The 23143-nt window shown below is 45.8% G+C and overlaps 6 protein-coding genes across 6 annotated transcripts; 3 read left to right on the forward strand and 3 right to left on the reverse strand.

The window, feature by feature from the left end:
• Positions 1-524: 524 nt before the first annotated feature.
• JR316_0011142 (uncharacterized protein) lies at positions 525-1499 on the forward strand (the record flags this gene model as incomplete). The annotated part of the gene is made up of 4 exons (XM_047896803.1): positions 525-657; positions 700-723; positions 782-1334; positions 1385-1499. 4 exons carry the CDS (start codon positions 525-527, stop codon positions 1497-1499), a joined length of 825 nt encoding a protein of 274 aa, XP_047744848.1.
• A 422-nt stretch (positions 1500-1921) lies between these two features.
• JR316_0011143 (uncharacterized protein) lies at positions 1922-2896 on the reverse strand (the record flags this gene model as incomplete). The annotated part of the gene is made up of 4 exons (XM_047896804.1): positions 1922-2107; positions 2159-2306; positions 2365-2742; positions 2793-2896. 4 exons carry the CDS (start codon positions 2894-2896, stop codon positions 1922-1924), a joined length of 816 nt encoding a protein of 271 aa, XP_047744849.1.
• A 588-nt stretch (positions 2897-3484) lies between these two features.
• Positions 3485-6420, reverse strand: JR316_0011144 (Dihydrofolate synthetase; the record flags this gene model as incomplete). Its single annotated transcript, XM_047896805.1, has 3 exons — positions 3485-4375; positions 4431-4566; positions 4988-6420. 3 exons carry the CDS (start codon positions 6418-6420, stop codon positions 3485-3487), a joined length of 2460 nt encoding a protein of 819 aa, XP_047744850.1.
• An 8260-nt stretch (positions 6421-14680) lies between these two features.
• JR316_0011145 (uncharacterized protein) lies at positions 14681-15400 on the forward strand (the record flags this gene model as incomplete). Its single annotated transcript, XM_047896806.1, has 1 exon — positions 14681-15400. One exon carries the CDS (start codon positions 14681-14683, stop codon positions 15398-15400), a length of 720 nt encoding a protein of 239 aa, XP_047744851.1.
• A 3046-nt stretch (positions 15401-18446) lies between these two features.
• On the forward strand, positions 18447-19811 carry JR316_0011146 (uncharacterized protein; the record flags this gene model as incomplete). The annotated part of the gene is made up of 6 exons (XM_047896807.1): positions 18447-18629; positions 18700-18723; positions 18777-18830; positions 18893-18917; positions 19000-19466; positions 19524-19811. 6 exons carry the CDS (start codon positions 18447-18449, stop codon positions 19809-19811), a joined length of 1041 nt encoding a protein of 346 aa, XP_047744852.1.
• Positions 19812-19951: 140 nt separating this feature from the next.
• JR316_0011147 (uncharacterized protein) lies at positions 19952-21869 on the reverse strand (the record flags this gene model as incomplete). The annotated part of the gene is made up of 2 exons (XM_047896808.1): positions 19952-20773; positions 20835-21869. The coding sequence occupies 2 exons, from the start codon at positions 21867-21869 to the stop codon at positions 19952-19954; spliced, it is 1857 nt and encodes a 618-aa protein (XP_047744853.1).
• Between the last annotated feature and the right edge of the window lie 1274 nt (positions 21870-23143).

A 23143-nucleotide genomic window follows, 5' to 3' on the forward strand; every position in this document is an offset into this window, starting at 1 on the left:
TGGTATGTAATTGATTGTGACTAATTAATGGCCTTAAATCAGTTGAATGAGGTCATTATTATAAAATTTTTGGTTATGAGCGATGATTATCTGCATCAAAATGTTTAACTTGCAATTAAAAAGTCATAATGTAATGGTATCTAATTTTGTTTTCTACCATATGGCAGCTAACCTATCTACCTAGCTAATATCTAGTATTTTAATTTCCATATCCCCTTGGTAGGAACAAAAACTAACAGAAATTCTATGATAGTAACCAATTATTAAGTCAAGCATACCGGTTAAGTAAAAAACCGGTATTAATCACGCAATTTTGATGGCATCAATGATTTACTGATGGGGACAATTGGCAAGGACATATTTTTGTACAGTGGGTTGTGGAGATAAAAGAACTCGCTTTACTTACATAAAGTTTCGTAATCAATCGTGCTAATATATGGATTCCGGGTGACATGGACATGTATGTCGAGCACAGATATGCTCTTCCCGTTCTTTCCTGGATGATGTCCATTGGATTTACTATCATGCCGCATCCCAAATATCCGGACAACACCACAGCGGAAAAAATTTTGAAAATGGAAAAAATTGTCCTTCAGAAACATCCTCTTCATCGACATTACAATACCACTGGAGTGGTCGTTAACCTATGGTGCCAAGGTTCTTTTGTCCAACTGATTACGACTTGTCAATCGGTGGTAGAGTGCATTTTGGGGTATCATAGCAGTATGTCCCCAATGTCATGTGTCAAAACAATGTTAACTTCAATTTTGTTCTACTGCAGCCGGCGTCATGAATTTTGTTACCTTTGAGAAGGTGTACAGCTTGTATCCAAATGCTACCTTTGGACATCAAGTCTCTCTGTTGCAACCTTCTGCCGACCTCAAGCGCGCGCAAAAATTTCTTGCAAAATATCATTCCCGTGGCTTGAAATTTGTTCTTTCCATTCCATCGCAAACTTTGAAAATGGACCGCCATATCCAAAGCAGGATACAGTCTATCAGGGACAACGTAAATGTTGGGTATAGTTCATCTCGTGGTCATGTTCTTGTTGTGCTGGATTACAATCCTTATCCAGAGTTGTTCTCTCCTGGGATTAGACGGGTTGGCGACAGGCATTGTTGGGTTTATTCTTTGCCTCTTTTACCCAAAGCAAATCAGACTTCCTTTGTTGAAGCCAATTCGTGGGCATTGTTGCTCAATGAATTTGATTGTTTGCATTTTGGTGTCCGTCGCATCAGCGGTATCACATTAGATTTTCACTACACAGTGGCAAATGTTTACCAATTACACAAGCGTGTCAAAAAAGCTATCAAATCCTGGGAAAGGGGTATAAGGTGTGTGCTCTTTAGTTTTAGTATTTGTCAATTTAATTCCTGTAATGTAGGCAAAAAGATGACCGTGTACATGCAACTGTTTTGTATTTGCTATCCAGAAAGGCAGATATTTTTTGGTTGCATTGCCCTCAACCACAAAGCCTCTTGTGGAATGGATATTTGTAATTTCTTCCATCCTTAGTCAAATTTTTGTTCGAAATAAACTTGTGTTCTTGTCCTCATTCTTTTTGTCTTAATTTGTAAGTTTGACTTGCGGATGAGCGTGGGAATATCCTGCGTACAGTGTACGCAGAATATTCCCACGGTCAACCTCTCCCGATATTCAGCCGAGTGTGGGAATATTCTGCGTATAGTGTACGCAGAATTCTCCCACGGACTTCCTCGCCGATATTCAGCCAAGTATGGGAATATTCTGCGTACAGTGTACGCAGGATTCTCCCATGGGGTGCCAACTAACACCTTCAGATAATTTCTGTCATGAAAATGACTTGACAAATTATTCCTTGTTATTTACAATGTTCACGCAAATGGATTGATTGTTTGTTCAGCACATTTATGATATCCTTGTCTTTTTATGTACATATGTATTAATCTTGGGACATAGTATTGCTATTGTGGACTGTGTCCTCATTTAAGCGCATACGTGCCATCCTCTGTTGCGTGTCTTCAATGTCAATCTGACCTTTGTACAGCTGCCTCTTTGTCCTACACAAAACAGCAACCTGTCTTTTCACTGGAGTATAGCGCGACCGCATTCTGAGAATATCAGCTTTCTGTTGGAAGTTATGAATGGCTATGAGACTGTTCAATGTAACATTGCTTACCTCTCTTGCCTCCTGGTCCAAGACAAGTATTCCGCGAAGAGCGACAACAAATTTGTACTTGTTTCCTTGGGCAGGAAATGCAACAAAGGCAACACTGATCTTGACAATGTCTCCAATTTGTATGGAGGCAGGATTATAAGAATAATATCTGTTGCAACATGATATTAGTTTGGTTGTGATGTGTTGTTGGTATTTTCTAAACATACCTGGCTGTTCCGTCAGGAAGTATCTCCCGACGAAGAAACTGTACCTTGTTATCGATTGCGTGGATGAAACTGTCCCCTACCATGGACGCCAACACGTTATCAGGGTCGACCAGGGGATGAAAACCTATGTTGTCAGATTTGTCTTGATATGCGGATACCTTCGTGAAATATTGGCTATGCGCATGGAAAACATTAAAACCCGTGTCTTTGTGAAGAACTGGGTCATAGCCGCTGACGCTGTCCGCGGGAAAATTGTTTGCAAAATGGAGGAAAACTTCTTCTAGCTTTTCCATCACCTTATTGAACACAATGTCTCCGAGTCCCATGATAGCAATGGCGGTACGTAAATATGGTTGTTGCTTGACCGTTCTGTCGCAGCTGTAACAGTCCTCATTTGTAATTAATTCACCTCAATGGAGTGGACGTACGAAGCAGGCTTTGCCATTGGTGGTAGCATCTTGTCGCTAACTATGCCTTGGAGTCTGAATATCACTTCGTCCATTGCACCGATATCCACATCAAAGTTGGACATATTTATATTATATTATATATATATTATATTATTACAAAGCGTGACGCTGAATCGTAAAGACACGTCATGCCACGCTCCGCGGTGGCCCACTAAAACAAGTCTTGTTTCTTCTTTGGCTGGGCGCCTCTTTAAATTGCATCTGAATCTCACTCACTTTCTTGAGGGTCTGATACCTTTCTGATGTCATATAGGTGTATATACCTGGTACAATTGAGAGGGCAGTAAGGTTGCACTCAGCCCAGCTGAATATCCTCGGATGAATATCCAACCAACATGACAACTGAAAGTATTTAAAGCTGATCGAAAGAAGTGCACAGTCTATTTTCGACCTTCTTTCAACCATGCTTATGGGTACATATGATTTCCGGTTCGTGTGGCTGTGGAACGTTGATCGGTGCGAAGCTCTTGTGTATCTCTCAGTGTAACGCTGGCACGTATCAGCTAGCGCGATGTTTGCAGGGAAGGACTTAAGGTGTTTTGCCCACAAGACAAGTCGATCCGCCCAGGCCGCGATACTACCGAATAGTCAGGTGGTTGTGGAGAGTATGCTTATCTCTGCGTTCAATATTGTAAAAGATATTCGGGTCATTACTGGAGGGGATAAACAATATCGACCTCCCCATTGCTTGCACCATCTACAACCACCTGGGCCCCAAATCCACCCTCGCCAACATTCGCCACCCAGTGCAAATCCGGCCGCCGACCGTTGTTATCTATAACCTGGATCCCATGCATCTGTGTTCGTCCTTGCGGGAGTTCTACCGCCCGTGTGACGTTATATATCTCGAGCACCTCCCAGGCAGATGAGAGTGGGTCAGGCGACGAGATACTCAGGGCAGACGACGGGATGCCTGCGAATAGGGAGGTGTAGCTGTAGACCTTGTCGCCCGCTGAAGATGGAGAATTGACTCTATCCAGCGTAAGAATTCCCTCCAGCACTTGCCCCGACTCGACGCGCACCAGTGGCGTGAAGAAGGACGTGCCATTGGCGACGTACCACGACGCGACGGACCAGAACGCGCCTCCACCCGCCGCGCTCGTGCCGTACTGCAGCACCGGCTGAAGGATGCGCGAAACGCCTGCCACTGCAGGCTGAAGCGCGTTGAACAGAAAAATAGTTTGAAGGTGCGACGTATTGGTCATCGCAGGTGATGGAGGGACTGTCCATGTGGTAGTGAAGAGAGCGAGAGGTGTGGCGTCGGGCATGGTGTTGCTCCAGAAAAAATAGGCTGCGTAGCCATCGGAGATACCCTCATTATCGTCTGTAAGTAATCGGTTTAAGAGACCGTTCCGGTTCGAGGTTGCTTGATTAAATGGGACCAAATGATTTACTGTAATACCATCCGCTGATACGACGGTTATGGTGGAATTGAGATGTTCTATATGTGCGCCTGGAGTGACCTGGTGTGTCTTCGACTTTGATAAAGGTCCAGAAGGCGTGTAGACGACAGTGTCATTGTCATCTGCGCGTTGGAATGCCTAGCATCACGTTTATCAGAGTAATCCATGTCAAATTTGGTTTTGAGAGCCTTACAGATTTGCTAGTGAGAGATGCGAGTGCGCGAGTCACTTGTAAAGTACAGACACACAAGGTGACAATCTGGTTTGTCGAGGATAGCATATGTTTCCGTACCGCATCACAAGGCCCCTCTATATATGCTGGGGTCAACCTGTATGATGAATACTAGCCCATGCAGAATATCAATCATCAGATATGACCAAGAAGATAGTGTAGGCCAGTATCAGCCGTCTTGAGAAAGTTAAACCCTCTGTCAGCCTATTAGTTTGATTCCTATCTCGGGAGTCTACTGCCTACAGCCTGCACTGGAGGGGATGGAAGTCCGAAAATAAGCTGAACATTGACTAATCATGGATAAAAATCAAGCGAAACTATAGTTACTGAGATGTGAAGTAAACGATTCTTGTGTGTACCGACACCGTAAAAGGAACCCTTTTGTCCTTTCAAAACCACTTGTCACTTGTCATTTAACACTTGATTATAACTATGACCGGCAATGTTTTATGCAGTTGTAGGAAGTAATGGGTTGGGATGTCATTCAGTTTCGTTATTAAATATTCACGGGCGCTCACAGTGAAGAGCCGTGTTCCAACAATCTGTAAAAATCTGCGACGAGGTACAAACTGCCAGCGAGCACCACCAATCCCTCTCCACCGCGCTTTGCTTGTTTCTCAGCTGCCCATTCTAGCGCGCGCTTCAACCCTTCATTTTCCGATGACAACCACACATCACCCTCGCCCAGCTCTGGAACAAGCGCCTGCACAGTCTCACGCATCGTCGAGAGGGCTACAGGTTTGACCCATGGCATGCCTTCCGGCGGGGAGAACGGGAGCAGCGCAACAGATATATGTGGCACTAAACTTGATGTCCCAGGAAACGGTGGCAAGATGGGCGAGAGCGTTTGCAGAGGTGTTTTGGGAGGCGAATGAGAGAGACTGAGGATGTATGTTATGTGGATTGGAGTTGTAGTGGTATTTTCGAGGAGAGAGGTAATGTATTCACCCAGAGTTTTGGCTGATGCGGGGTTGTGTGCGCCGTCTGCGAGCACGAGGAGGTCGAGAGGTGAAGGCCCTGGGACAGAGATAGAGTGGAACGAGAGTCGACCGCGCCATTTGACTTTTGCGATACCTGCAGATATGGACGCTGGTGTGATGCGTTCTCGGAGCCTAAGCACATCTGTATCGGGGTAGTTAAATGTGAGGAGAGCATCGATGACACCAAGCGCAGTGCCTAGGTTGTCGAGCTGGTGCGCGCCTTGAAGTGGGAACTGGGCTTCGATTGCCTCAGGGAAAGCTTGTAATTGAAATTTGACAATGCGTGGTGGCGGCCCTGTCTTTGAGGCATCGTTAAACGGCGACCATGTACCTGAATCGACGGTTGACACGTCAACGCTTCTCAGCAACGTCCCCCCAGCCTCACGCACGACCTCTTCCACAACGCCTTGGACCTCTCCATGCTGCTGCCGTCCCAAGATAAATGGTCTCCCATTACGTGCAATTCCAGCCTTCTCCCGAGCAATGAGTGCAACTGTATCGCCCAAAAATGCCTGGTGGTCAAGATCGACCGCGGCGAGGGCCGACGCACGAATACACGCAGTAGGCACGATGTTTGTCGCATCACGGAGCCCGCCCATGCCGACTTCCAGAACGACCACATCGACGTGGGCAGTTTCAAAAATGCGCAGCGCTGTCATCGCAAGGAGCTCGAAGGAAGTCAGTCGGGTGCCCTGTTCGCGGTCGTGCGCCTCGACGTCCGTCCGTGTCTCTGTGTAGACCTTGATATCGATAGCAACATCATCTATGGTGATACTGTCGAGTACAGAGACGAGATGGGGGCTGTTGAATCGCCCGATACGGAGCGGGGAGGAAGATGTGAGGAGAATAGATGTGAGCAGGGCGGAGACACTGCCTTTGCCATTGGTGCCAGCGATGTGCAGCGTTGGGCGGGTGTATGGGAGGAATGGTAAGAGAGATTTGAGGCGGTCGAGCGATAAATCGATGGACATTGCTTGGGAATTGGAGTTGGAGTTGGACGAATTAGACGAGCTTAAATGGTTATCGATGAGTGTGGGGATCAAAGTTTATACTATGCCATATCGGAAAGAACTTTGGCTAAATGACATCAGTTAACATCCCGTCGAGAATTGGAAGTCACTTTATGTCCCAAGTAAAGGTGGTTTAACGCTGACCACTGGAATTGTTGGTCGCACCATTGACGCACAAGTTCATGTTATCATCGGCAAAAGTGACAAGATCCCCAAATGCCTTTTGTGCCTTTTTAAGCAGGTCAATGTTTTGCGTGACATGCTAAGTCACACAAAAACATTTTACTAAAATTTGGAGGTGCATAAAACATTTGGAGAGCATTTGAATGCTCCACAAACATTTATGCACCTCAAAGTTCAGTACAAAATATTCCATGTATTTACATTTATCTCTTAATGATTTGTTGGCCATAAAACTTGCAGGGAACAATTGATTAAAAATAAAAACAAAGAATAAAACATTGAGTTTAACTTCTTATTGACACAGATGATTAAAGGGCTTCAAATATGTTCAAAATGATTTAGGTAGGAGAAATTTTACTGACCACACGTAATACCTATGACGCTGGCAGGTTGTTTCCAATACGACACCATTGTCATAAGAATTACATGTACGTGAGAAATTTGACTTCAAGAAATACACATTAGAGAGGCCGTCTCCCCTGACAAATTAAATCGGAGACTGAATATCCGTTTTGAGCATAATAATCTGAGACACGCCCAAGTCGCTTTCTTTCTACCCTCTCATTTCCACCACTCTGACGACGGCGCTCTCTGGCTTCACTCAACACTGCAATGCCTCTTTCTTGGTACTTTGAGACTGGTATAGAGCTGAAAAGGTAAAAGACATGCTCTTTTTTCATCACACAAACCTAACTGACTGTTTTATACCTATTTATGGCTTGTTCTGTTGATAACCAACGATCTACCCCGATGACGTCACACCACCTTTATCATTTTTCCCCTCATTCCTAAACAACCACCTTTATACTCGTCTACGTAGAATAACTCTTTGTACAATGGGGAGGTATATAGTACCGACCCACTTCGATGCAGAACCTCAGTCTCTATCATATAGAACTGAGGTATGCATGTCTTCACTTTCACATCTTATTCACTACCTAATGTACCGTACAGTTTATTTCCCCTCTCTAGGTACATTGTCATGTAATTGAGTCTCTATCATATAGAACTGAGTTTATTTCCCCTCTCTAGGGTCTTGATTTCCTACAGGTTATGGGCCTTTCTTGTCACAATTAAAGTGGCACGAATCTTGACCCTATTACGATCTAATCTTATCAGCGCGCCCTTATCAGCGCGCCTTTTGATCCCTTTCATTGGAATACTCCCCGCATATTACTGGCTGCGGACTCCCATTCCTCTTCATAAGGCTACTCTAACTATCCTATACACTTCCTACTACCATGGGTGACGGCACAACTCCCACTATTGACCCCAACGATGCTACCAGGCCTTCTGTGTCTGAAAAACACATCACGGCCACATACAAAGGCGACCCACTTGACAAGAACGTTGGGAACTGGAAAACGTGGAGTCGCACCATAAAGGACGACTTAACCATCCACGGCTTTGGTGCCCATATCAATCGCAAGCTTTGCAAGTCCCCCGATCCCTCTGTGTACCCCATCGCCCATCGTAACTGGGTATACAATGACCAAGTTGCCAAGAGTTATATTTGCCGCTACTGCGTCGACTTCGAACGCGAGAAAATCGATCACTTGGAGACCGCACTCGAGTGCTGGGAGACCCTGGAGAAGTACCATCTAGACGAGGGCCCCATCAAACAAGTGTCTTTGATTCAGAAGGCGCTCACCTCACGGATTCCACGAGATAGCACGATGGTGGAGAAGGCGCGCGAGATCCGTGAGCAGATCAAACGCGCGTTCCAGATTCCTGGGGGTGTTACCGAAGATGTACTCACCGTCATCGCGATTCTCCACGCTCTCGACGACGGCCATGACCACACGCGTCTCCTTATACAAACTCAGATGCAGTCCGCCACAAAGGAACGTCCTTACCGATACGAGGATATTGTCCTGGTTCTTGAACGCGAGGTCCAATTGATACTCGGCGCAGAACAGCGAAACACCCTAGCGGATAGCCCCCTCGCACTCGCTGCCCAGACGAAGGGAAAAGGGAAATCCGCCATTACTTGCTCGAACTGTGCGCGTTCGGGGCATACAATTGAATGGTGTATCAAGGGACCGAATGGCGGGATGAAAGGAAAGACCATAGCTGAGGTTCGCGCTGCACGTGCCGAGAAAAATGGTCAGACCTCGTCTCGTACAAACGCTTCTTCAAAACCGCCTACATATTCGTTTAAGGATGCATCTGGCAAGGCTCTCTTTACCATCCAGGTCGATCCCTCTCCACCCGATGCAACACCCAATACAACTGAATTTGCAGGGCTCGCATCCATCACTCCTGAACAATTTGTCCAACTCGAGCAACGTGCGACAGATCGCCTGGCTGAGGAGGAGTCTATTGAGTATGAAGGGTGGATGGCAAAGGTCGAGGAGCTTACCGAAATAGACACACCAACGACAAGCCTCGATTGGAATGCTCACTCACGCGTCTTCGATACGGCAAAAATCGCCACTTCCCCACTTAATACACCAGATTCTACTCCAATAAAGAACATAGAGGAACTCCCCTTTTACCTCGATTCGGGTGCCAGTACCCACATATCCCCAGAGGCTACTGACTTCAAAACTCTACGTCCCATTTCTTTGAGATCCGTCAAAGGTGTTGGCGGCTCATCCATCAATGCCCACGGCGTAGGCGATATCTCGTTACGGCTCCCAAATGACATATCCATTCAGCTGAAGGATGTACTTTACATTCCGCAGTCAGCCGCTCGTCTCATATCCGTGAGCAAGCTGGCCCGCCATTCTAAAACCCGCTCTGCCTTTGACGATGAAGGATGTATAATCCAATCAAAGTTAACAGGCGCCACCATTGCTACCGGAACACTTCTTAACTCCAATTTATATTCCCTCGATCTCTACAAACCCGAAGCCGACCATATATTCGTTGCATCACATGAACCAGATTTGGAAACATGGCATCGCCGTCTCGGCCATCCCAATTACCAAACTCTCGTTGACATGGCACGAAAGGGTCTGGTAGAAGGTATGTCCCTACCCGATGCACTTCCTAAGAAATGCAACTCATGCATACTTGGCAAACAGACGAAAACACCTGTTCCAAAGAAGCGTGAGGAAGGGGAAGGACATAGAGCTACGGAAATATTGGATAAAGTTCTGGCAGACTTAAGTGGTAAACACGATGTAAAATCTAAGAGTGGCAATGAATATGTAATGGACATTATGGATGACTGTGCGAGTTTTACATGGGGTATCCCTCTACCCGATAAGGGGGCTGCAGACGATAACCTAATCGCATGGGAGATTGCCCGAGAACGTGAATTTGGGAAACGCGTTGGGACCTACTACATCGACAATGGCGAGCTGAAAACTAAGAAGTTCTTAGCGTGGACACGATCGCGTGGAACTCGAGTTGTATTCACTGCCCCATATACTTCTGCCCACAACGGACGTGTGGAACGGCTCCATCGTACAATCATGAACAAAGCCCGCACAATGCGCATCTACGCGGGCTGTCCACCGTCACTCTGGGACGAATTCTATCTCACAGGGATCCACCTACAAAATAGGACAATCACCCGATCTATTGATTCTGTTACGCCATACCAAATATTATACAAACGGGCGCCAGACTACTCTTACATGCGGGAAATTGGATGTCGGGCCTTTGTCCTTATCCAACCAGTAAAGTCCAATCCAAAAATTTATGCTCGCTCAATTGAATGTGTACTGATTGGATACGAGCCTAACGCTAAAGCATATCGGTGCTATCATTCTACAACTAAAAGAGTTGTTCGCTTCCTCGAAAGTCACGAGGGCCACTCGCGATCCATCACTGATAACCCATCTCCAACCTCACCCACAACCCTTCCTGAAATCCTTGCTTCGTCGACACCGGAATCCAATAACCTCAACGAAGACATAGAGGAATTTCTAACAGGCGCTCCACCAGAGGAAGATGTGCTGACTCCACCAAAACAACAACACAACATTCAACCTGTCCCTGATGCACCAGCGCCTATCTATCGCAACCCTGACATCAAACCAGCGGATCAGAGGCGTACGTCATCCCGGATCGCTCATGCGAATGGCGATGACGCCAAGAAACGATCAAGATTGGAAAGAGCATTAGAAGAGGTTCGAGAGTCTGCGGAAAGGCGGAGGGAATACCTGGATGAGTTGAAGAGGAGGAGAGAGGAGAAGAAGAGGACGCTGGTGGATGTTGTTGAGGAGGAGAAGCGAAATGATCCCCAGGTGGTTAAGAAAGAGGCGGTGGCGGAGATTAAGGAAACGTTGGCCCAGGCGTCGAACGATATTGCCGCAGTCGGTATTACAGACCATCTTGTCGAACGGGTTCTATCCGCAATCGCGGAAACAAGCAGCATTGACCCGCGAACTCTTGGTGATGAAGACGAGCCCAAGAACTATGCCGAGGCAAAACAGTCACCAGACGCCGACAAGTGGGAAGCCGCTTTTCGCGATGAAGTCAGATCGCTGAAGGACATGAAAGTTTTCCGCCTGATTCCACGCTCTCAAGTCCCGATAGGATCCAGAATCCGAAAGGGACGTCCAATATTCACTCGAAAGCGAAACGAACATGGGGTTACAGTCCGCTTCAAAGTGCGCATCGTCTTCAAGGGCTATGAACAAATTTACGGACAAGACTACACTAAAACAACGTCACCAACTGCTAGAACCTCTACCTGGCGACTCCTTTTCCATATCGCCGCTGTCAAGGGATGGGATGCACAACAAATTGACATAAAAACCGCTTTCCTTCACGGAATACTGCCTGAAGACGAGGTGCAATACATGGAGCAACCGGAGGGATGTGTGGAAGAGGGAAAAGAGGATTATGTGTGGGTAATTGAGCGAGGGCTGTATGGTATGAAGCAGGCAGGGCGGATATGGAACAAGACGCTAAACGAGGCGATGAAATCTTGGGGATTCGTACAACTAAAAAGTGAGTCGTGTATATATTTTCGACACGATCAACACGGTACTGTCATCACCGGTGTACATGTCGACGACTTCCTCTCGATTGCGGATCCTCCCAGTGCCAATGATCACTTCAAAGCACAAATGAGGACGAAATGGACTATCTCAGATTTGGGCGAACCAAAACACTGCATTGGAATTGCAGTATCTCGAAATCGTACCGAACATACCATTTCTCTCTCTCAAACCGCCCTCATCGACCGTATCATCCAGCAATTCGGACAAAGTGATTCATATCCCCTCAGCATACCATTTGATCCCGGTCTAAAACTTAGACGTCCTGACCCCAAAGACATTAATGCAGAGGAGAAGACACAGATTTCAAAACTGCCTTATCGTTCACTAGTCGGCTGCCTACTCTACCTCGCAGTAGGAACGCGCCCCGACATTTCATATGCGGTCCAACAGCTATCCCAATACCTAGACTCGTACTCTTATGCCCACTGGAACGCCGCTATTCGAGTTGTACGCTACCTCAAAGGCACCAGAGACCTCAAACTCACACTGGGTGGCAAATACGATATCAAACTAATGGGTTTTACTGACTCTGACTGGGCTAACTGCTTGGACACGAGGAGGAGTGTTGGCGGCTACGCGTTTTCACTCGGATCAGGTCTCATTTCGTGGAGTTCGAAGAAACAGAAGACATTGGCTACGTCATCCACAGAGGCTGAATATACAGCAGCGTTTGAGGCTTCGAAGGAAGCAGTCTGGCTTCGAACACTACTCACAGAAATTTCATTATCACCAAAAGACGAAACTACCATCATGTGCGACAACAACGGAGCCATCAGCCTATCCGAGGACCCCTCAAATCATTCAAAGGCAAAACACATCGACATACACTACCACTATCTCCGCGAAAAGGTCGAAGAAAAAGCAGTCACCCTGGCTTATGTGCACACATCAAACAACATAGCCGACTTATTCACAAAAGGCCTCGACAGGACAAAATTCACCCGTTTCAGAACTCTCATAGGCGTAGTATAAATTTTTCACTCCTATATTTTCTCCATTATACACTTATATCTATTTCCTTCATAACATCGCGCTACCTCGTTGAGGAGGAGTGTTGATAACCAACGATCTACCCCGATGACGTCACACCACCTTTATCATTTTTCCCCTCATTCCTAAACAACCACCTTTATACTCGTCTACGTAGAATAACTCTTTGTACAATGGGGAGGTATATAGTACCGACCCACTTCGATGCAGAACCTCAGTCTCTATCATATAGAACTGAGGTATGCATGTCTTCACTTTCACATCTTATTCACTACCTAATGTACCGTACAGTTTATTTCCCCTCTCTAGGTACATTGTCATGTAATCGAGTCTCTATCATATAGAACTGAGTTTATTTCCCCTCTCTAGGGTCTTGATTTCCTACATGTTCTTCCTCTGCCTTGATTACTTCCTTCTCAAGAGTGTAGCTAATAACCAGACACCCATTCTGGTCAACTTATTGGTACGTATATGCGCATATATTTCACATATACTTGACCGTGACTCATCACCAGTGTAGAACTTGTTGCGCATCAATTCGATCACGTGACTCCGTATTTTCCCAGCGCCCAGATTGTAACTAGAATCTGCTTTCTCTCAGTCATTTCTATGTAGCCTCTTTTGTTTTGAATAGATTTCAATAATATTTTTCATTTAATTGCTATATCCTATTGTGTGAATACCTGAAGTGGCTGCCATGAGTAGAAATATTCAAAATATATCATTGTGTCAACATTGGGTGAACTAAAAATGTTTTTGGGGCTCTCAAAGGCAACTTAAATGTTATCCAAATGTTTTTGGGTCTCCCAAATTTTACCGAAATGATTTGATTAAATTTAAATCTAGCTAAAACATTGGGTTTTGTAAATGATTTATAGCCTTTCAAAATTCCGAGTCTCTCGTTAGTCAATCTAAAAGGCCATTTGGGCCTTGGGGCATTTGGACGCCTCCAAATGCCTTGGCAAGGCATTTGGGGACTTGGTCACTTTTGCCGATGTCACTTTCAAGTGATATTGGATGGCGTCGTAATTGAATTGTAGAGGGTTTATGGTACGCCGAGCCACCACAGTGTCCTGAAGGAAAAGCGGAAATTTTCATACTGTCTCTTGGAAAAGATATTTCTGTTAAAGAATGTGATCAGAGACCTCTGTTCTGAGTATGCGCGTCTAAAACAGAACAGAAAACAACGAAGGCCATTAATAGCCGGCAGTTGCCGCGTATTGTCACATACAACATGTCACATACATAATAGCACAGCGTGTGTCACGGTTGACGCGTTTGATACGCGCCCGTGGAAAGCTCGCGTTGAGCACTGAGCCCTGAGCTAAAAACATGCTGAAACGAATGTACCCAACGTCCTTCCTATTTTATTCAATGCATGTCTGGCGGGCCCAGATCCAATTCAAATTTGATTATTGGTGAGGCAAAACAGCGAGGTCATTCTGACAGACATATGTAGAATACGTTTCAGCGCAGCTCGGGCATCAGAAGGTCCATGAAACAGACTGGTAAATGGATTTCACAGATGGAAGGTGACCATGTCACTATTTGGCAAACCTTTTGACCCTTGGAAAGCCGGAAGAGCGACTCGCCAATTCCCAGACAACAAGCAAATATTGTCCGACAGGTATGCCGAATGATGGCCAGGAAACTCAACATGGGTGATGCGTTTCAACCCAAGGCTGAAGTACAGCTGCCGACAATACCAGGGCGGTGGACAGATCAAATAACGCCGTCCTGCCGAGACTTGGAACTGATAGATTGTGTGTGGCAAGTCGGTAGAATGTTACTTTTCAAGCCCGAAAGGTACTTTCCAGCTTTCAAGTTTTGTACTGATTTTCTAAACATACGCCAATAAATTAAAATTAAAACAATGACGGTCCGCAAGTTCAGTACCCTTCCCACGTCAAGGCCAGGATACAACGTTATGTGGTTAAGTTTAACTTGGCTCATCATTGGTTTCTGAATTTGAAAGCATGATGGCCTGTTGCGATGTCGGTGTTGCAACCCACTTCTGTAAGGTCTGGCCAGGCCCTTTCAATCTCTTGAGGACCAGAAGTTAAACTTAAAGCGCGCAGAATTGATTAATGGTATTTATCCTTCAGAAACTTGCTTTTAGTGCATCATCGAATACTAATGTTAAGTCGAAACACGGTAGTACCATGGATAAGCTGGTAGCACCTACTCCGAACCACCGTCAAGCATTCCCACCGCAAGGCCTGGATGAATATACAGTTCAAGGTTCCGCTATGCTCACCGACCACCCAGTTAACCTGTTCCCGCTATATCAAAACTCAGATATATCGTCATATACTGAGGATGTCGCATCCGGATTCATACTACCCCCTGATTACACCAGAGAGCACACGATTACTTCCTACCTCAATTCGGTCTGTGATATGGACATTGCAACAAAGGCGCCCTGCGAACCCCCAAACCGTCACACTCCCATAGATCCAGACAGCTATTCGTTAATAATGACCCTCGCAGATACCTACATGGTGCACTCTGCCCGAACAGGCTCACTCGATGATATCGACGCCGCCATAGCACACTACCAACGCGTGCTGGGCATGCTCACGCCAGAACACGAGAGTAAGGACGTGGTACTTGATAGCCTCAGCATCGCGTTTCAGAAGAGATATGATCTGTCCGGCGAATATCGCGATGTCCATAGGGCGGTGATGTGTTTACGGGAGGCGATGCGGCTGTGTCCGAATGGGCACCCTGAGCGTGGACGCCGGGAGCGTCGGCTTAAGAACGCACTTCCTGTTCGGTACGAGAAGATGCATACGATGCTTCGCTAATGGTAGGACCAGTTTATACACCGCATAGGATTAAAAGATTCTTGAAGAGAGCTAAATTAGAGGCCACCAGCCAAGCCTGACCCAAAGTCAACGTTGGAAGTTCTCAAAAATGCAACCACAAGTACACAACCCTTCTCAGTTTCTTGTCAGTTGCTCTCAGATTTCTTTCATAACCTCGCGAGAAAATAGAACGTAGAGATATGGATGGAGTTATATATTAAATCTGCTCGACGTACACATTGGAGTCCTCAGATCAACAAACAAAAAGCGACGATTTTGGGTTTCAAGTTTGCACAAATCTTGATACATTCTAAGCCTCCTGGGGTCTTCTGTCAATGGTATTAATATCATGTCTTCCACTCCAACATTGCGATCCTTTCAACACATTGGGCAGGTAAATCATATCTTGCTACGCTCGTCACACTATTTTGCATTCCTATGGCCTGGGGGTGAAGCAACCCACGCTTGGTATATTTGACTACCTCAACGACCAAGTAAAGGATCTACCCAAGCTTAACTTCTCACATCAGTAATCTGCTGTTGAGCTGTTACTTTGGACAAAGGAGGGAATGGGACAACGCGGATCTTTGCAGCTATTCGGCTAAGTACCAGGCTCGTGAAAGTACTCATTTATACTTATATTTACATGATAACTGGATCTAGTCATGTCTGAGTCTGACCTCCACACACTGTTTTATCTCTGCATGGCCACGAGTCAACTTTCTTTACCCAAACCCTCTCTGTAATTTGCGATTAATGGGTTTCAGTACATATGTATAGAATAAACTGGGATAAGGGAAGTCGAGTTCCTCGGTCCTCTGTTATTGTTCCATGACCGGACATCAAGCTTATACTCTTCAGTGCAGGGTTGGGTTTGCCTCAAACCAAGGATTTTGACCTTCTTTTCAAATCAAGGTTAGATTTTTACAAAGGCTGGATGAACGTCTGGATTCCTTCAGAAAGTGATCAGCGTCAGGTAAACGCCGCAATAATTTAACTCGAAGGCATCCAATATTGTTTGACTATGAACTTGTTGAGCGGACTCTGCTTTGAGGGTACGCACCTATCTCTGACAAGAGAAAACTCTCGAAAACGACTAAGGCCAAACGTGCCGGCAGTTGTCGCGTCTTGTCGCATCACTCACATGCATGTCACAGACCAAATGTGTGCCATGTCTTTGACTTTATACCTCTCAAGCACCGCCTGATCTATGTTGTTGTCATACACGTCTTATGTACAGTTATCTATATTTTGAACATATAATAAGACATGAATAACAATTGCTGTTTGTTCAACATACAGGGATCTGCGCCCGCAGTAGCATTGCTCAAGCACTACTGAGCAATTGCTAAGTATGTTCGTCTTCAGTCACCAATAATATCCGTATTTTCATGGGTCTACCCAGTGTCTCCCACAACCACCCAACAAGCCTTTACTGAAGCCATCACATTTCTTCCAGCTTTTCTGAATAGCAATCTTATCTTGATTAGATAACCAGAATTAGATAAGATCTGGCTCTCGGGCCACGTCAACATTTGAAAGTTTTCAACCAGTTACTACCCAGACCACCCAGACCACCCACGATCCATGCATAAAAACAACCCTTGTATATCACAAATATACAGTTACCATATTCTCACTGAGAGGTCGTGCGTTAAGTTTGCTGCCATCCACTACCTTTGCTTGATCATCCGTCGTCGTGAGTCCTCAGTGTCCATGATTGGCATAATTAACTACCTCAATGATCAAGCAAAGGATCGACCCAAGATTAACCTCTCAAATCAGTCATCTGCCATTGAAAATTGACGTTGTCCACGGAGGAAGGGACTGAATAACGCGGATCTTTGCGACCGACATACTTGGATTGATTGTCTGGACCTTTGGTTCATTCGTGCCCTTGGGCATCACATGCATATTCGAGCTTCGATTGCTTCGAAATTGTGGTATTGATAGCAATCCTAGACCAGAATTGTGCTTTCCCCCCTCAACCTGCAATTCTGTAGTTGATGGAGTCATTGGCCTGTCATTACATTGGTGTCAGTTACGCGGGTACGGGCCAGGCAGGTTTCAGTCATCATATGCAGGTATCCAGAAGCTCCAATCCACGGCGGTTACGGGAACGATTGGCAGATGAAATATCAAAACGTAAGTACGTATCATTGTCAAAGATATCACACGCAAAGGTAAACTAATGTCCCCTACCACTGACTGGGTGTGTGCCAAATTTCTGGTTCACTAGGTCGATTGTGGATTCCAATATCCTCATTGTTGATTTCCTGAGAAACCGTGAGCGATATCGACATATTCGGGGCTTTTGTTTACTCTACGCTAGTGTATGTGCAGGCACAGAGCCTAAAGGCACCACGTTGCCTACTAACCTTGTCTATTCGGCTAGGTGATAAGTTCATGTAAGCACTCACTTATACTTATACTCGCATGTTGACTGGAGCTCTCTTTGTCCGTCTGCCGTTCACACACTATTTTATCTCTGCATGGCCACGCGACAACTCTCTTTACCCAAATCTGTTCTGTAGGTAATCCATTTGCGCCCAGAATCAATGGGTGTCAGCTTATATGTATAGGATGGACGGGGAGAAGGTGAGTAGAGTTTCCTTGGCCTTCTTCTTATCGCTTGACTTCCTGGACATCAAGGCTTATATAGTCTTCACTTCGAGGCTGAGTTTGCATTTGCGTACACGCCCGCTTTTTGTAGAAGATTCCTAATCTGAGTTGGCATGGCGAAAGACATCTCCGCCGACGTGGCCTACATTGCCGGAGTGTGGACTGAGGGAGTGTTATATGGTGAGTACTTGAGAGTTGTTGTCGACTTTCTCAGAACATATTTCAAAATATCCTCAGGAATACAGTACGTCTTTTCCAAAGTTACCTAACAATGTGCTACTCTTAGTTTCTCTTTATTTCCCTGCAGCATCATCGTTTACTTGACGTTATGCTACATTTTTACGTCAAGGGCATATACTCGAGGTCGAGAAACATCCTCTAGGCATGTTATTCGCAATAACTCAGCGCCACATGGTAATCATCTATGGCTAGGGCTTTCCTCCTCCTGAGTACCGTCATGTTTGCCTTATCCACAACACACGTCGGCCTCGGTGTGCGCGAGCTCCTAGATGGTTTTGTATATCAAAGCCAATCGACCCCCGGAGGGCCGCCCGCCTTCTTCCGCGAAAACGTGTTCCCTAAACGAAAATCGATCTATATATTCAATGTACGTACCAATAGTGACATTGGGGCGATTGGCAGAAATTGTGGGATACTGATTTCTGAGTCTGCCGCAGACGCTCTTGGGTGATGCTCTTTTGGTATATTCTCTTACGCTGGTTGATTTGAATTGCTGGTGACTTGCGGGTCTTAGGTATGGCGAGTGTACACTATTTATGGCCAGAACTGGCTTGTCGCGTTTCCTTCCGTGCGTAATACTTCTAGTTCACTTTTCCGACGGAGCTCAACCTTCTATCTGGTTATGTGCAGGCTATCACACTCCTCGGAACAACCAGTACGTATGAGAGCCCCACAGAGCCCCACAGTGTCTGTATTGTTTATTCAGCATGACTCACTATTTTATTATCCATTATCAGTAACGGGTCTAAAAACCGTTGCAGCAGACGTAATGTCGGAGCACTCCTCTGTTTTTGACCCGTCTATCCTGAACTGGGTAACAGCCACATTTGCACTCACCATATCCACACAAGTAATATCCACAGCACTGATTGCTGGGAGGATATACACCGCCTCCAGACCATATACATTCACACATAGCCTCCCAGCCCATCCGCCCCAGAGGGCTTCATCTGAGCGAACGGCTGCTGCAAAGACACTGGCAGTGGGTAACAGTCGCTCTCCTGTCCCCCCTGGTGATGGGTTGCCATTCAGTTACACTGCTGCAGGAGAACAGGACAACCAACGCGCCAAGTATCTTTCTTTGGTGTTTATAGTCGCAGAGTCGGGCGCGGTGTACACCAGTGCGGCCCTGATCCAGTTGATCACTTATCTGCTTAACATGAATGCGGGGGTGATACTAGAACTTATGCTTGCTCAGCTCAGCGTGAGCTGTTTTCCATTAATATTTTTTGACATACACGTCTCAAATTTACTTTAACAGGCGGTGGTGCCTATGGTCATCGTCGTTCGCGTGGGTCTGGGCCTCGCGTATGAAGGGCCGTACAACGGGAATGGTATGCATCGAGGGCGCAGCGGCTACGCCAAGCGCTGGTCGGATAAAGAGGATGTTCACCACCTCTCGACGTTTCATGCTGCAGAGGGCAACGCATCGCAGACCAGGAATGATGACGACGTTGGAGAGATGGCAACTGAGAAAAGTGGTGACTATACTAGTATTGGGAGTAAGACTCAGGTAGGGACAGTTAAGGGAGAGAATAGTGAAGCTTGAGTATATACCTTTTCTTTTTTGAGGCTTGTATGCGATGAAACGTTTTTTTAGCATATGTATATGATTCTTTGAGACCATGTATACACCACAATGTGACGATGCAAACTTCAACTTCTACGCTAATCTCATTGCTACTCCCCTTAATACCCGAGGTGAATATAAGGAACCCACGTCACCAACGCTCGTTCAGTATCTTTCAGACTATCTCTAACCATTTTCGTTGCATAATCCAAGGCAAAGGCTGCCCGTGTGCTGTCCAGACCTCCGTTGTTCGACTCTCTCATCAAGTACTGATAAAACTCGGTAGCAAATTTTGGGCCATATGAGTCTGTGATGTTCCACATTGTACCGATTACACCTCGATATCCAACGGCAAGCATACCTGCTGCGAGATGGACGACTTCATCGGATAATAGTGAGTCTCCTTGACTTGTTTGGCATGCAGAGAGAAATGCTAGCTCTGGATCTATAATTCTATGTTTCATAATTTCCAAGAGGGTAAGGCGCCCGTTTTGAAGGCAAATTCCACTTTCGAGAGGGTTTGCGCGATCCTGGACACCATAACATGCGAAGTGTGCCCAGCTATGAGACAGCATTTCCTTCTGGACTTTTTCCACCGTTGCATCTGCATCGTCTAACAGCAAAGTATGGATATGTTTTGTAATTGATTGTACAGAGCTAATTTCCGTTCTCGTCGAAGGTAAGGAACTTAGACCTGGAGTGCTGGCCTGGCCAACAAGTAGAAGGTTACGAGACTTGGAAGGTGACGATTCCAATGCGACGGCACTTTTTTCCACGACGGATCTGACTGTAGGCGTGTATGATGATACCACGAAATCAGAAATACATAATCCGTACCGGTAGTTCTCCCCATAAATTCCAGCAGCGTGAAGAGGAAGGAATGAAAGAGAACCCGTTGGACACCACCACAAACGGCTACGTTCAGCCCCAATAACAAGCTCCTTCTAAAAGAAAACAAGTGTCAGAAATTGTAGTCAATTGGGGTATCTTAAGGTGACTCACGGGATATGCCAGAGCGTCAAGGATGGGTAACACAAGCTTATGCCAAATTTCACGAAGAATGAACGACATAGGTTCCGGATTGTTTTTTCGGCGTCGGCTCGCCCGCTCTTCACCGTTACTACGTTGGCCCAAAATATCTGTCTGAAGGATTTTTCGCAGACTTTCCGCATCTGAAGCACTGAAATTTTGAAGCGGGATGTGCAAAGGGTGCTCCATCCCTGCGCTAAGAGCTAATGCATCGCATCGAGTCTTGTGAACATTGAATATAATAACAGACCCTTCATGTGGTAAAGAAGAGAGTATGATGTTGCATTTTTGTGGTCGGAGAAAATCTTGAAAATTTGGCAGAGACCTGATTTCGTCAAGAAGTCTCTTGTACTCTGAAGCGAGTCGTGTATGCGCCAGAGTTTGGTCTTGAGCGTGTAAATCTTTTGGCAAAGTCTCGTAAGATGTAGGCGCCGAAGAGTCTACTCTTGTGCTATATGATTCCAATTGCAAGGCAAGATTCGTGAATCGAGTAGCATGAGATGGGAATTTATCTTTGAGGCGAATGAGTGGATTTCTTAGGTCAGTTATTTGATTCCACACCAAACAGCGCCCTTGTTCAAGCCATTCAAGCGCGATATCTACCTCCCCAAAGCTGAGGGCAGTTGAGATTGCTGTGTTGATAAAAGCAGAATGTGGCTGGATGTAGTCGTGGCGGCGGTGAATGGTTTGTTCTAGACCGGCCACCTCTGAAAGAAGACCAATCGCCAAAGAAAAGTCATCAAGACAATGGGAGTGATCATGAGAGTCCGCCAGGAGGGCAGCTTCCTTGGCACACGCGAGGCGAATAGACGGGAACCCATTTGAGGCAGCACCTCGACGATATGCACCAATACAGGATTGGATATCCGCGTCCTGCTCGCTCCTCTCAAACTTGCTCAGATATGCGTTTCCGAGGCTAAATAGTAAGCTGGGGAGCTCAGCGTGTCCGACATCAATGTGCTTTATGGCTGCCTCGTAAAGAGAAATTGCGTTGTCGAGATGATTCATTATTGCTGCTCTATGAAAGAGGCTAATGTAACAGACAGCCAAATTGGCAAGCCTGCCTGGGAGATGGGAATGCCCAATAGATGTTCTACGTAGTGCTTCCTGATGGTATAGTATGGCTTGAAAGGCATCCTGTGCATTTCCATTGAGTTCAAAGCGGCGTTCATGAGCGTTACCTGCATTGCTGAGCCGCCTAGGCAGATCGGCATGATTATTCTCAGTGTGATTGATCGATTGCTGGTGGTTTTCAATGGCCGAATCAAGGTCTTGTACATCTCTAGTTTAATCAAACCTCGCTAAGTATGAGCACCCAAGATTGCAGGCCCACCTAGGAAGGTCGATGTGTCCAGGAGAAGTACAATCCAGTGCTTTCCTATGGTATAACACGGCGGAATCGATATCTTGGATGCTTTTTGTTCGTTGGAAACGATATGCATATGAGATCCCGAGGTTGGTAAAACGTCTTGAAAGGTCTGCATGATCAGCTGGCGTAGAGATCAAAGCATTTTGGTGGTGGGATATGGCAGAATCGATGTCTTGAAGGTCCCCTGTAGATTGAAAACGTGATGAATACGAGCATCCCTATGGCTGTCCGTTTGCACATTTAATACCAATCATTAAACTTTTTGTCCCATATTTAGAAGTCTTGGACTAAGTCTTCCAATAACTATATCTTATGGTGTCCGAAGATAGAGAAAAGGCTTCCAATCATAAAGATCTCATATCCACACATTTGTATATTGCAACCTTAGGTACAACTTTGAGTACCATACATATAGTTTTGGAGCCCACATATATATATTAGAATCCCTTACATAGGAAACCCATGCCGTTTCATACATTTTTTGCTCCCCCACATATATCTACTGGTTCCGGCAATCTTAGATTTTACCTGTCGTCGTCCCGAAGAAATACAGGTGATTTTCGGCATTCGTTCCTGCCGTGGCAAGCTTGCCTTCGTGCGAATTCGGCATATCTCGGCAATCAGCCAGACGAATCACAGCACATTGCTGTTTTTTCACCTTGACACAGGCAGAGTAAGCACTGACACAGTTTCAAATACTAACCGATTGTGAATGCTATAATGTAAGCTAAATACAGCATTATTGAGTGTTTTTTCTGAGCCAAGCGCTGTGATAACAGCCAGTAGCAGATATGTTAAGTTTGGTTAAGGTTAAATACACCTGAAGTTGAGGTTATAGGTGGTCAATCTACTCAGGGTCAGCTATACGCACAGGTTTTGTGTTTCATCATCAAACTCGAAATTTTTAATGCAT

The sequence above is a fragment of the Psilocybe cubensis genome, chromosome 10, assembly GCF_017499595.1.
Source record: "Psilocybe cubensis strain MGC-MH-2018 chromosome 10, whole genome shotgun sequence".
Lineage (NCBI taxonomy): Eukaryota > Fungi > Basidiomycota > Agaricomycetes > Agaricales > Agrocybaceae > Psilocybe > Psilocybe cubensis.